The sequence below is a fragment of the Heterocephalus glaber genome, unplaced genomic scaffold (genome assembly GCF_053883595.1).
Source record: "Heterocephalus glaber isolate CG9 unplaced genomic scaffold, H.glaber_assembly_v1.0 deba00001594, whole genome shotgun sequence".
Taxonomy (NCBI): Eukaryota; Metazoa; Chordata; class Mammalia; order Rodentia; family Bathyergidae; genus Heterocephalus; species Heterocephalus glaber.
In genome coordinates this window covers 19,557,194-19,572,175 of record NW_028258369.1, presented here as the reverse complement: position 1 = coordinate 19,572,175, position 14,982 = coordinate 19,557,194, and the positions used below count along the sequence as shown (strand labels likewise).

At 38.5% G+C, this 14,982-nt stretch overlaps 1 protein-coding gene across 5 annotated transcripts in view; it reads right to left on the bottom strand.

The window, feature by feature from the left end:
* The window catches only part of Arhgap6 (Rho GTPase activating protein 6), a 499,561-nt gene that overhangs the window by 54,870 nt on the left and 429,709 nt on the right, over positions 1–14,982 (bottom strand). For all 5 annotated transcript variants that reach the window (XM_021249114.2, XM_021249115.2, XM_004871022.3 and 2 more), the window contains exon 3: positions 6,716–6,787. In XM_021249114.2, coding sequence (XP_021104773.2) covers positions 6,716–6,787 — 72 coding nt within the window. The remainder of the gene's footprint in view (positions 1–6,715; positions 6,788–14,982) is intronic.

Below are 14,982 nucleotides of genomic sequence, written 5' to 3'. Positions count from 1 at the left end.
ATTATTCCTGTTAGACTCAAAATTATATCTCACAGAGCAGCAAATTGGTGTCTCATCTCTCTCTTGTTTTTATAAGCCCTATGAATGGAACCAAAATGAACAAGGGAATATAATTTTAAGCTTGTTTGTTCTTTGAACAAAAAAGCAAACATTAAATCGGGTGGAAAGTGGCTTTAAAAGGTTTTCCTCTTTGATTCATGGCAACATTTAAAAATAGGCTAATGACCAAGTCTGTATTAAGAGCAGAAATGCTACTTCAAAAGATGGAACCTCTTGTTCTATCAAAACATGGAATTTGTTTTGAAGGGAAAATATCCTAACTTCACTTGAGGATTTTCAGTGGTGCTTGCCATTCTCCATCAACATACTAGGTGATATATGATAATGCATTTCGGGTATTTCTCCTCTGAGTGATCAGTGTGGACAATGTAGCCAGATCCAATATTCATTACTGACAAAAGGCTGTTTCTGCTACTAGCAAAATCAGGAAGCAAAGAAGACAGTACCAGACCCCTGACTGTGAACACTGAAGACTTATTATATAAGCCAGAACTATCTTAGCTGAGGAAATAATAAAATATTCTTACTTTAAAAGATTGGAGAAGTCTGGGAACACGTGGGTGGTAAAGCTGACAACCACATGAAACATACACAGACAAACAGGAGATAATAACATTGACATGGATCAGGTGACATATGACTGCTCACGTCGGCATATGCAGGGCAGGGATTTACTCTTAAGATGAGAACTATAGGGCTGGGATATATTTCAGTGATAGAATGCTTGCCTAGCATGGGTAAAGCCCTGGGTTTGATCCCCAACATGCGCATGTGTAAACACACACACACACACACACACACACACACACACACAGATGGGGACTATTGAGTCCCCTTCTAGCCATTTTTTTTCCATATAAGGAAACCCAACCAGACTTGGTTAAAGATTTCTAATATTTCTGGATAAAGGAAGAAACATTGTTTCCTTTGGAATCTGTCATTTTAAATATCTGAAAATCTGTCACTCTACTTGTAAATTAGAATAGCTGAATACAAATGAAACAGATGAAATACATGAAGTCATCCTCCCCTAATTTTTATTCCTCTTTTGTTCTCATTCAAGAGATGAAGCCACCCATAACAGATTTTCATTTCTCTTTTTCTGGCTGAGTTTATCCTTTCAACGGTAGAGTTTTGATGCCGTCTCTTTCATTCCTTACTACTTCCCTGAGGATTCTCCTGAGTTTTACAAAGGAGATGTCTCCCTGCTCCAAGTTATGCAGTATCTATTTAGTCTTTATAAAATTCTAGGAAGAATTCCTGAATATTATTCTTCTTAAAAATATGGCAATTTTGAAATCAAGGACTCACCACAAGTCTTTTGAGCAAAAGTCTAGTTGATGTTTAGAAAAGGCACTGGGAATAGATGCCTGCCTAAGTTCAAAGCTCTTTCATGAGGGTAAAAAAGGAACTTCGAAACCCTGTGCTAACAAGTGAATAAAGTTGATGACAGGTTTTTAAAAAATAATTTTTAGTACATGTTTGTGACACATAATAATTACATTCATTTTGGGGAATTGGTAAATATACACATCACATCTTGATCATTTTTACCCCCTGTCACTACCCTCCCTTTCTCAGATCCCCTTCCCATCTCTAAAAGTCTACCTCCCTGTTTGCTGCCATCTCTCCTTTATTTTGTTTTAAAATGATTTGTGTTTGGGGTCTTTCATATAAGAGAAACCATGCAATGTTGTCTCTTCTGTGTCTGATTTATTTCACCTAGCATTATGTTCTCAGGATCCATCCATTTTTCTAACAGGCCTTTTAAATGAGAAGGAAATCAGCCAAGATCTACTGTGCTGGGACTAGAGACAATGGATATCATGTTCTCATCCATGGCATGTATTCTCTGGGGATCCTGTTTCCCTGCTGTTCTCATTAGGGGTGACTGTCTCTGTTCTCTCTCTCTTGGCTCCTGACTGCTACTTCCAAACCTTCATCCTCCCTCCCATGACAGAAACCCACCACCACAAGGTTTCTCTTGTTTCCTGCTCTTTGTAATCTTCTATTGTCATTCACTGTGACTCACCATTAGACCCCAGACAGATGTATCATCAGGCTGGGTGACTGAGCTGTTCATCTGTATAACCTGTTTCTCTGTCTTCACATTTTCTTGGTCTCCTCCTCTCTTCTTATCTTTTCATGCAGGCTACATTTATCATCCACTTCCTTGGTCCCATCCTGGACATTATCTTCAGCAGAATTTAACACCTCATTGCTACCCAAAACTTGGACCTTTCCTCTGGGCACCAACCATTTTTCTTCCTTGACACCCGGACATCCATCCCTAAGGCATCTCTTATGTCCTGTCTTCGCCTCCCAGGTCTGACTCCGATTTGCAATGTCTCTGTTCTTCATGGGACAGAGTAAGAATTCTGAGTTATACCTCTCTCTTTCTCACCTCTCATTTCCACTCTACCATCTTGTCATATTGCCCTCGCGTGATCTCTCATTTCCCTCTATGTCTTTCCACTTCCACTGTCACTCCCATTCCAGTCCAAGGTTCCATTACCTTACTCCTGGGCTTTCAAATAGCCTTCTACCTAACCTTTCTCCCTTCACTGTGGGGCCACACTCTTTCCCAACTTCATGTCTTACACTGCCCATCTGTTTTAAAGCATCCTTAGGCTCCTCCTTCCTTAGTACATTTTGATGGTATCTATTTTCTTTGAGAATTTATATATGGTGATATTTGTTAAGTGGTTCTTCTATTGCTGTTTAATATAGAGCAGAAATTTTGTATCAACTATTCTTACCTAGTGTTCCTTCAAAGCTCACTCACAATGACATATGAGACTGTGAGCACCAATAAAGCATGGCATAAAAGGATTTCAGCATAAAGAAAAGTACCAGAACAGAACTCTTCTCAGATTTTATGTTGATAAATATATGGCATAATTGGACAATATCCTAGCTCCCAGAGTCATGCCACCATAAAACCTCATCACCATGTTCTCTGATTTGGAAGTACTAGAACTGAAACAAACTAGCTCATGATAAACCTTCCCTCAAAAAAATGATTTCTTTTTGACACAAGAAATTTTCTGAAGTTTTAAAAATACTTTTTTTTTTGTACCTGGAATCGAACTCAGGACCTTGAGCTTGCAAGGCAGGCAGCAGAACCACTGAGCTAAATCCCCGGCCCCAAAATACTTTTCATTAAACCATGAGAAATCAAGGAGTTGGAACTATTTAATATGAAAATATATTTTCTGAACTGGTGTCAATTTTGGTTTAGTTTCTACATGGAAATCAAAAGTCATATGGATACTGCTTAAGTCACAGGAGGGACACAAGAGTGTCACATGATCTGCTGCTTATTTTATCAAGACTATTAACTATCATACAGAACATGATTCATTTTGATGGAATCAATTAATATAATGGCATATCAAACATTTGTGAGTCACTACTGGGAGAGCAACTTTACTTTAAAGAGCCGAGCCTCTTTATTTTTAGATGGCCTAATCCAAAAGGTCACTTAGAGTTTCCTGTTTTCCTTCTTTTTCTCTTGGATTCAAATGATGATCATTTTTCACATGTGCAGCTGTTATGAACCCAGATGCTAATAGGCAAAGGGGAGGAAATAATGTGAACCAATTACAACTGTGCCAGCCCTGCACACTGCCACCTCATGCTATGGTTCCCAGGCCACCCACGTGATGGCTCCCAGTGTTGACAAAGACCGGGATTTATGTTTAGAAAAGATGTCATGTAATTACTCTTCACTTAAGCCTAGGATACCTTGTTTTTAAACATCAAAGCTACTTTATAAAAAACAAACGTCTTTTGCCATGAAGCCAGACACTTCTCCCCTCAGTTGAATGAGTGGTGTCTTTTTTTGAAACCACCAGGATCTGCTTTCCTTTCCCCAGTCAGCTTCCTGTGAGGCAGGAGCTTTCACCGGGCCTGCATAAATGTGATTTGGTCTGAAAAATGTGTAGTGGCCCAAAGTCTGTTGGACAATTAATTTCCTGGCCCTTCCTTCTGGGTCATTCATGTTTGTGCCTCCTGCTGTTTGTATGCATTAGCAAGCACACACACACACACACACACACACACTCATCTCCTGTTGAGGGAATACAAACATCTCTCTTTACCTGCAAAAACGCTCATTTTGCTTAGACCAGCTCAAATTGATACTCCCTGAAGAATCACCTAAAGTTAGCACTGTAAGTATTTATAGGCCAATATCAACACCATTATCCTTGAATAAACTAACTTTAAGAGATAATACGTTATTAGCACAGTAGTATTTCTGTACTTGTAGCTTTGCTTTCCCTGGTTTCAATTACCCATAGTCAACTGTCTAAAAATATTAAATGGAAAACTCCAAAAATAAGCAATTCATAGGTCCTAAGTAACTGTAAAAATTTAATTTATTTATTTATTTATTTATTTATTTATTTATGTTTTAGAGTAGTAGAGATTGAAAGATTGAACCATGGGCCTTCACACTGAGCTACATCCCAAGTAGTTTTCTCTATTTTTAATTTTGAGACAGGGTTTCACTGAGTCATTAAGTTGCCCAATCTGAGTTCGAACTTGTGATTTTCCTGCCTTGGCTCCACAGAGTTGCTGGGATTACAGGTGTGCACCACCATGTCTGGATAAATTATATTATATTATATTATTATAATCATTTTATTTCATTATTAGTCACTGTTATTGATCCCTTACTGTGGGTATTTATGAATTAAACTTTATCATAGATATGTATGTATGTATAGAAAAAACACATTATATATGAGGTTCAGAACTATCCATGGCTTTCGGCTTCTTTTGTGCATCATCTTTGGAATGTTCCTTCAGGGAATAAAGCAGGACAAGTGAACCAACCTGGATGCTTCTTTAAATATGGTATTCATACAGAAAACTGCTCTAACCTAGACAGATAAATGTACTGAACTGCAGGAACAGAATGAGCAAAAACTCCACAAGAATGATGCTGGATACTAATATTCAAGACATTGAAAATAAGGGCAGTAATTATCAACCAATTAAATATAACACAATAGTTTTGGACAATGATATGTAGCTAGACAGTCCCTTGTCTTCATTATTTCAGGAGCAGATTTGATCGTTTCTCGGCCTTTTAGCTAAGATCAAGTGTAGGAGCAGATTTGACTGGGATAGGACAAGCCCTGGTGAGTATTCTGCTTAATATAGACCAGTGTTCTCATGTTAGAAGGTACACATTCAAAACTCATAAAAATACTCATGTTCAATGGTACTTTTAGACCAATGGACTCATATTCTCTGATGTATGTGTGGGGGGACTGGGCATTTTTTTTGGTGATTGCTATTTTGTTTTTTGCAGTGCTAGAGATGGAATCTTTGGACTTGTGCATGCTAGGCAAGCACCGTATCTAAAGTGCACCCCTAAGCCCTTGGGCTTAGAATTTCTAAAGGTTCCACAAGTGATTCTGTTGTACAGTCCAGGGCAGGCATCATTGATGCTTTCACTTCCTTACGACAATTTGAGGTAAACATTTGAAATGGCTGGAAGTGTTTTAGCTTGGGGTAGTGCTGCTGACATCTACTGAGTACAAGTCAAGGATGCTGTTAAACATCCCACAATAAACAGGACAACCTCTACCATACAGATTTTTCCAGTCCAAAATGCCAGTAACAACAAGGGTGAAAAATACCACCCTAAGGGAAACAAAACAATGATTTTCCACTCTTCAGAATTCTTCATCATCAAACATCAGGAACTGGTGTCATGACTTTTAAGGCACAGTTCAAGACATATGCGTAGTGACTAATAGTAGTGCTATGGAATAGGTCTTGTCCAGTACCGATTATTTTTAAAACCCTTGGTTTCACTGTTTCCATCACTTTTCAACCAGAAATTCAATCATTATATGAAAGAACTTGAAGGTGAGACATGTTTATCCTCATACGACACTCATTCACTGTGTCACATAAAATGAAAACATATTCATACGATCGCACCGTTCAACAATCATCTCACATGAGACCATAAGAATAAGCCACAAAAATGGACTGTGCTAACGAAGCCCAGGTGTCCATTATGCAGGCTCAGAGAATATTAGTTAAAAATGACCACAAATATCTCGGAAAGGGTGGCTAAAGTGTCAGTTCTCTAAATAGACATGGAGGGGGACACAAAACCATATGGGAGTTAGCAAGTCTCACAACATATGGGGTGAAAAATAAGCATCCTGTGTTTAACATGAAAATGCTGAGAATGGCACATCTTCAGTTACCCACGAAGCCGAGACTGTTTCTTCCCAGTAGTGATGGTGAGCAAATCTAAAATATTTCTCATTCAACTAGCCCTGCCTAACTGTTTGAATTTGCCAGACAGCTGGTTAGTGTTAGTGATGCTGTCCATGGCTACTTGACCAAGGTCCTTTTTTATGCATAGTTGATTGGCCAGGATAATTGGAACCATACATTTGGCCAAAGTTATACTCTGCTCAAACCAGCTGAATTCATCAGTTCAGCACAGGGATACTCAAACACAGAAGAGTAGACCAAAACATCCCTAAATGACATTCCATCATAGAAATCCGGTTTGCATAATAGATTGAACCACATAGCTCTATGCGATTCAAAAACCCTACCAAATTCAACCATTATGCTCCATGGAAGATATGTTTGCTTTAACTATTTCATCCTTTACCTCTGTCTCTGTTTTTCTCTTTTCCTAGGGAATCCAGTTTCTTTCTCAAAGATTTCTTTCTCTTTTGTCCATCTGTAAATGTAAAAAGAACAAGAAGTTGTAAAAATAAGCATACAAGTGATATTTTACATTATAAATAATTATATTTGAGCAAAAGTATGACTTCTCTCTTACTTTGCTCATAATTTGTCATTTTATTTAGAAGAACTGGTATGAGAGTACATGAAAATATCTGATTTGGTTAGCATATATAGCCAGAATTTTGATGTATTTTCTTACAGTCATGGGGAGTACAAGAAACCTCCCTTCTTCAGATATTACTTTAGCTTTGACATGTAGATTTGTTTGCTTGTACTATTATACAATTCTTTTCCTATTCTCCATGCTTTTGCAAATTGAACCAAATCTTCATGAGAGAGTCAACAGCTTTGATATTTATGAGCTAGTGCAGTGTGATTGGATAAGGAAATGCATTTAGTGGTCTGCAGAACTGAAGTCTGTTTCTCTACCATTTAATGACTGTGTCACTTTGGACAAGTCTCAGAGTCCTTATCTATAAAATAAAAACGCCATGTGGTTGTGGGAATTCAATGAAATAATACATATAAATTGCCTAATGTCGAGTCTGACACGTGTTCATAAATTCCCCACTTTGTGGGGGTTGCGTAGTACTCCATGGTGTAGCTGCACCACAGTTTGCTTAATCATCCCTCCATTAATGGATGTTGGTGTTGTTTCTAATTTTTCACTATAACAAGTAGGGAATATTTCCTTTTAGCATCTGGTGTTTGCAACAAATGTACTTCATATGTCTGTTTCACTCACCAAATAATAAAGATACCACTCATATCAGTGGGCAGCTGCAATCAAATTCTTGGGATGTCATCACAAAATATTGGCATTCATCACTGCCAGAATGTTTTTGGGAATTATGCAGCTGTCAGCTTACCATGTGGGAGGTGTGAACTGGGAATCCACACAGTGATCAAATAGCAGAGGTGCAGTCCATGCCCCAAAGAAATATAGTTTTAAAAGGAGGATTAAGAATTCTTTTACAAGACATGCTAAAAATGTAGTAAAGAGGTTCAGCTGAATAAAATTTAAAAACAAGACAGTGATATAAGGAAATGACAAAATAAGAATTCTGAAATAGAAATGAGCATTCCTGGGATCTTCACGTGGCTGCAGATGTTCCTGGCTTCTCCTCAGTGAATTTTTGGAGGCAAAAGAACATCTCAGTTCAGTTAACAGTCACATTCAACCCCTCCCCTCTTTCAAAGATTTCAAAAATCATCCTCCCCCCACAAAATAAAAATAGCTAAATTTTTCACCCTTGTAGTCATGAGGTTTGAGTGGAGAAAATTATGGAAATTGCTTGTAATGTGGCAAAGAGCCACAAATCTCTTGGTCATTTATATGTTCAGATCTTCAACATCTAAAAGTTGATCTAAATATGATGACTTATTGTGACATTATATATACACAGACAAACATTCTATGCACAAGACAGTAATCTGGGCTCCATATAGAACTGATAAGTCTTTTACTTTACAATACTTTGTTCATTGCTAATTCATATCACCAAATGTATTGACAATAACAAAATTTTAATTTTTGAAACCTCTAATTTCTTCATTTAAATAGTTGACCAAGCAGAGAAACTAAACCATATATTAAAGGCCAGTGGGCAGATCCAAAAATTCAAAATGTCAAAGAGACAGAATACATAAAGGATAGGGGACATTCTCTTTTAAGATAGAATAATTTTTTAAAATTATGGAATGTACCCCAGAAGTGTATAAATAAAAATGTACAATTTAAATAATAATTAGAAAGCATCTCTGGCACATCCAACAGCCATGTTAAGAAGTACACTATTGCTAGCTTTCAGAGATTTATCAGCATGACTCCCTCCTCCTCATCCCATGTAATCTACTGGTCTGATTTTGTAGTAATCAATTGTCAGCTTTTCTTTGCAGTTTTACTATGTATATGTGTATTTGTAAAGTATATGCTTTTCTCTTGTCTTGCGACGAATATAGATAGACTCATACTAGAGGTATTCTTTCTTTATTTATTTCATTCACCAACATTGTGAAACTCATGCTATAAATTCTGTAGGTAGCTGTAGATCACTCACTGTGATTGCTATCTAGTGTTTTCTTCCTGTATAAATATGCCATACTTAATTCTCCCATTGGATGGTTGATAGATTCTTGTGTTGTATATGGCTTGGGGCTATTAGGAATAATGTTTTTAAAAAATCTATTTATGTCTCCTGTGCATGCACCAAAATCTCTCTAAGATGGTACTTTTGAAAACGTGGTTCCAGAACCAGGAGCATTAGTATTGCCCGAGAACCTGTTAGAGATGGAAATTCTCCATGGTTCAATTCAGACCCACTGAATCCAAGGTGGCACCAGCAATGTGTGTTTGAACAGACTCTGAAAGGATTCTGGTACACACTAAAGTCTGAGAGTTGCTGCTCCAGGGTATGTACATAGAAGCTGCCTTGGTGAATCAGTGTGTATGCAATCTTAGGTTTTACTAGGTAAGTCAATATTTCTATTCCCACCAGTATGAAAGTTCACCTCATCCCACAAGGATAGTGGGTATCTTAAACCCCCAAACTCCAAACAATACCTTGAATTCTCCTTACAGCCAAAATATGATTTTTGTAAATAATGACCTATAATTCAAAACACTTATCTAGGGCCAGGGATTTAGCTCAGTGGTTCTGCTGCCTGCCTCACAAGCTCAAGGGCCTGAGTTCGATCCCTGGTACAAAAACAAAACAAAAACAAAACAAACAAGCAAAACACCACTTATCTATTTACAGTGCATACTATCTTTTCCACTTAATCAGACAGAGGTAAATATTACTAATAGGCCACTGCACAAAACGATCGGTGATATATGACGATGTGAAATGATGCAGTGCTTTAGCGTCTATTTCCTCTTTTTACATTCTCAAACAAATGACCAGAGCTATATAATTATTCCTTATTCCTTCTCTTTGCCTTGTAATCAATCAGCAGTTTGCCTGGGAGTCTCCCGTTTGTGAAGAAAGACTCATCTTTTATTCCTATAGAACACTAAAAATCTTATCAAGAGGTTGCCGTCCGTATTAGTGCCAGTTCCACACAATTCATGTTCAACCATTTCCTTGGATGGCAATAAACGAGATAAGTGTCATTCTGCATTTGTCTTAGTCCATTTTCTGCCACTGTAACAGAATACCAGAGTGGGTAATTTATATAACGAAGTTATATGGGTCATAGTTCTGGAGACTGGGAAGTCTGGGGAAAGTCACCATGCTGTGTCATCACATGGTAGAAGGCATCATATGGGTGAGAGAGGGAGATATAGAACTTGCTGCCTCATGCCCTTTTATAATTAGTATTAATTCATTCATAAGGGTAAAGCTCTCACGACTTAAACACCTCCCAGTAGGCCCCACCTCTCAACATAGTTGCATTGGGGAGTAAGTTTCCAATACATGATTTGTTTTGGTCCCCTTTGTCGGGGGACACATTCAAACCATAGCATTCTAAGAAGAAATTCAAACCTCCAACTAACAGTGACCATAGAAATGCTTTTCATGGTGCAAACAGTGATGAGCACATGTATACTGACTGCTTCCAGCATGCCCATGGTCTCACAGGCAACAGTGACCTGTAGGAGGAACTTGGGCAACACAGCTTCACCAAAAGCATCTTGGAGGAAGCACTTAGGGATTGTCTTGTATGTGCCCCCCTTTTGCCAGGCACTGTGGAAGTTCTCATCACTCTGCCCAAAGGAGGCCACATCCTATATGTGGGAGACCTCACAGAAACAAACCGCAGAAGAGCAGATGGTGAGGGCGCAAGCCTGCCATGTCCTAGTGACCCCCAAAGCAAAGGGCCTGTCCTGCAAGCTAGGTGTAGCTGATCTGGGGATGTTTTTGGAGGAGATCAATATTAAGCAGGCTCTTCAGGAGAACTGAGACTCTAGGACACACTTTTCATGAACTCATTTGCTCTTGGTCATGTTCTATTTTAAGGCGTGTTTGTTTCTCAAGCTAGAATAGAAGCTTTCAGAGAGCAGAACCATAGCTCCTGGGCTTTTGTTTCCCTCCAAGTAAACAGCACAGGGCAACTTGTTGGCACTGTCCAAAGCCCAGAAGTCAGAAGTTTTGGGCTGGGTCTGATGGAACCAGGAACAATGAAGTACACACCTCCTAATTTTAAGGTGATCAGATTCAGAGAATACGGCTCATGAAATGTTATTTTTTCATAATGCATTAATTCTAGACCTAATAACAAAATACTTTCTGTGGAAAGACTCACTTGGTGAAGATGAAGACTAAGTATTACCTTTGGGAAATGTATGCCACTTGAGAAGGGGCAAAAGGGAGCCTTTTGGGGAGCAAGAAGGTTCTATGCCTTGGTCTAGTTGGTAGTTCCATGATATATACATATTTAAATTCCACCAGGCTACACTTGTGCACATTCATATTTATGCACTGTAGTATATGCATTGTTTCTCACCAACAATAACAAGAAGAAATGATTTCATTATTTTTACATGGTGGCACCAACATAAAAATTACACTAACCTGAAGTGTGCTGAAAACTCAGCAAGAAAGTCCTGCAGAAAAGAATTCTTGCATGGTTTACTTTTCCAAATGTCTGAATACTGTGATCTCATCTGAGCACCTCTACTTCCCCATGACACAGGTACATAGTAGTGAGGATTAGTGTTTATTGGGCATGTACTATAAGATAAGCACATTGTGTGCAAAACTTCATTATATCCTCACAGAAGCTCAACAAAGCCTATACTATTACTCTTCCTATTGCATGGAGGAGGAAACCAGGGTTAAAAAAGTTTAAATAACTTGTCCATGGGCAAACATTGTATTATGGTAAATCCAAAACTTGCATCCAAAACTAATGTCAAAAGATGAAATTCTAAATCTCTACCGTGGCTGTGTAGGAAATATGGCACCTATTTGAGGATGTGCCAGTATGGTCAGATATATGGACAGACATGTCCAAAGTAATAGGGAGTTAGGGAGGAAGGAGAAAGAGAAACTAAAAACTGTTAATCTCTAAATATGCACCAGGCCTGGTGTAAGTCATTTTTGTATGATGATTTTTTTAAGGCTATGACATTTATTGTAGAATATGGTGATCATAGTTATAAGTATTGTGCATTAGTTACTTTTCCAATGTTGGGACAAAATACCCAACACCCAAAACTTAAAAGAGGAGAAATTTATTTTGGTCCATAGTTTCAAAGGATTGAATGACAATAAATTTTATATTTATATGATATTACCTAATATACATTAACACACAATCCACTGAGCTAGCTTTCTGATCTACACATTTGACAGTTGAAGGAACTGAAAATCAAAGAATTAAAGCAAATTCTCCTAAAGTCACAGAATTGGTATGTGGTAGAGCTAGAATTCAAAGCCAAATTCCAGCTCTTTCCAACAAGTAAGTCTCTGGCATGAGAAGTGTGGCTGAGAGCAGAACTCAGATGCCCACTGATGAGAAGCCAGAAGTCCTTTTGAAGGTCACTTTGCCTCTTCAGCCTAAAAGAAGGTTCGGGACTCTCTTCCCTGGGAACCGTTCATAAAGCCATGGATATCCCTCTGTGGAGGTCACTTAGACTCTGTTCTCAAAGAAACCCAAGTCACAAGCAAGAAGGCACCATGGCTCATTCATTAGTGAGGGAGTCAGGGAATGAATGTAGATGGCCTCATTTCACAGGTGTACCTTGACGTGGAATATGGTTAATATTAAGACCTTTCACATACGTTCACTTGCAGAGCTCAAGAAAGACTACATTACTGCAAAGGGGAAGCAATCTCATGTACTAAGCTATGAAATGAAGACAAAGAAAGAATTACCTAATGCCTGCTGGGACCAAATCCCTCCTCTGGTGCTACTACAGACACAAGTAAAGAACTAGTGCAACTGGTTCAAAATGGCCCTTTCCAGCTATTCCTTGTTCAGGTGCTATTTAGCTCATACATTGATTTATAAAAACTTGCACCCTAATGTAAAATCTTACTGATTAAACATATGTGTCTGGATGTTAAGCCTCTCAAAAGAGCCAGAAGAGCTGGCAGTACTGGATTCCATATTCCTCGCACTCACTCCATCACCCAACCCTGAGCCATTGTACCATTTGTGTTGTCTGGTAGGCCTTGGAGTTTGCAACCCCATTTGATTCTAAAAGGAAGGTTCTAGCCTGTTCAAAGCTTCAAGAATTTCTGCTGAGAAAACTTTGAAGGAATGCTTTTTGGCACCAGTCCCTTGATTCCCAGCCAGAGCTGCCTCACTATTTATTTGGATCAGAAAAATAGACTCTCTGAGAAAGCAAACCAAAGGAATTCATAGGCAAACAGGGGTGCTTAGTGGAAAAGTGAGGGAAACTTACATAAAAAGAGACATTTAGGTGACAAAATAAGAAGTAGCCCGTTACAAACTGCACAGAATCTACGCCAGGGCTTCTCAGCCTGGGCACTCATGCCATTTGAAGCCAGATAAGTCTTTATGAGGAGACACTGTTGTGTGCATCACAGGATATTCAGCAGCATCACAGAGCACCTATCCACACCCTACTGTGACAACAATTAATGTCTCTGGACATTACCAAATGTCTCTGTGGAGCAAAGTCACTGCAGCTGAGAACCACCAGTCTACACACAACTTATCTAGAGAGCAGCAATGAGCCCATACCATATGAATGTGAATAAAATATTCACATTCCCCACCTCCCCTTATCAGCAAGCTCCATTGATAGCCAATCTCAGTTTCTGATTGCAACAGAAGAATATCAAAATGTTTACAAGATATTGAGCCTTCAGATATCAGGTTGAATTTGGAGCGCAATAACAATTTCCTTCATTTTATGAAGAAATGGGAATCTGCCTACAATTATCTTTTTTCCCAATTCCTAAGACTGCATGGGAGAAATAAAGTGAGTTTCCTGAGTAAAGAGCCTTCTATTTTTTTGGATGATATGTTGTTTCCTCTCTGAGGGTGCAAAACCAGGTGTGGAACAGCATCTGTGGTAATTGGTGGTATGAATAGATGCTCAGCACTCAGGAAAGATTAAAGGGACACCATACATCTTTCCTTTTATGTAGAATACTAAAATTGTTCATGAAGAGACTTACTAGCTTAGCCCTCCATAGGCACAACAAGGACTCAGCAGAATACTATAGCAAATCATTTTTAAGCAAATAGAATTGTCCAACAAGGAATGAGGTCCTTCCATAAGTGTACCACTTCCTGTGCCTTCCATCTTGGTTGTATTCTTTGCTTTGTTATCCCTCACCCAGGCAGAAATCAGAGTTGTGATCAATTGTACACAAACAGCTCAGTGGTGAGGAACTGAAGGTTCTAGCCAACAGCCATATGAACACTTATTGTTCAGCCCCAATGTAGCCCTCAAATCACTGCAGCCCCATGTGAGCTGGGCTGCAACTTCATGAAAGCCCTGAACCAAGAAATCAAACTGAGCTACTCAGAGAAGCTATGTGTGATGAAAAATTATTGTTATATGGAAAGAAAAGAAAAGTTGCCCAATGAAATGCAGTATAATATCCTGGATGAGATCTTGGAACAGAAACAAGATTATTAGTGGGAAAATTGGTAAAATATAAGTAAGGTCTATAGTCTTCTTGAGACATATATAAAGACTGGTTTCTTAGCTATGATAAGTATACCAAGGTGATATAACATGTTAGCATTAGGGGAAACTGGTTAAAGTGTTTAAGGCAACTTGGTACTTTAAAAAAAAAACAAAACTTTTCTATAAATCTATAATTATCTCAAAAAAAACTTTATTAAAAACCTTTTTCTCCCAGGCACCAGATATATTCAAGCAAAAGTTGGAAATTCATTTGTCAAGCGTGTGAGAAAAGGGAAGCCTTCACTTCTCCCTGAAGGGTTTCACAGAATTGGAAGCTCAATTTTATGGCAAGAAGGGAGGTGACTCACAATCCAGAGTTTCTGACCTGGCTAAAACTAGAAACAATGTCCTATCCAAGTCTCCCTGATCTGAAAGAAAACAGGTACCTAAATTGACCAAAAGAATTCATGTGGCTGCCATTTTGGTGGATCATGTTTGCCGGAAAGGAAGTGGACAATTGAGAGCCTCCAACAGATTTGCTTTTATGGCCCTGGGGATGTTTTCATAGGTGGCTGATAAGACAGTCTTAAGATTCCTCCTAAATCTTAGGTTCTCTAAATCCTTTTTCAGCT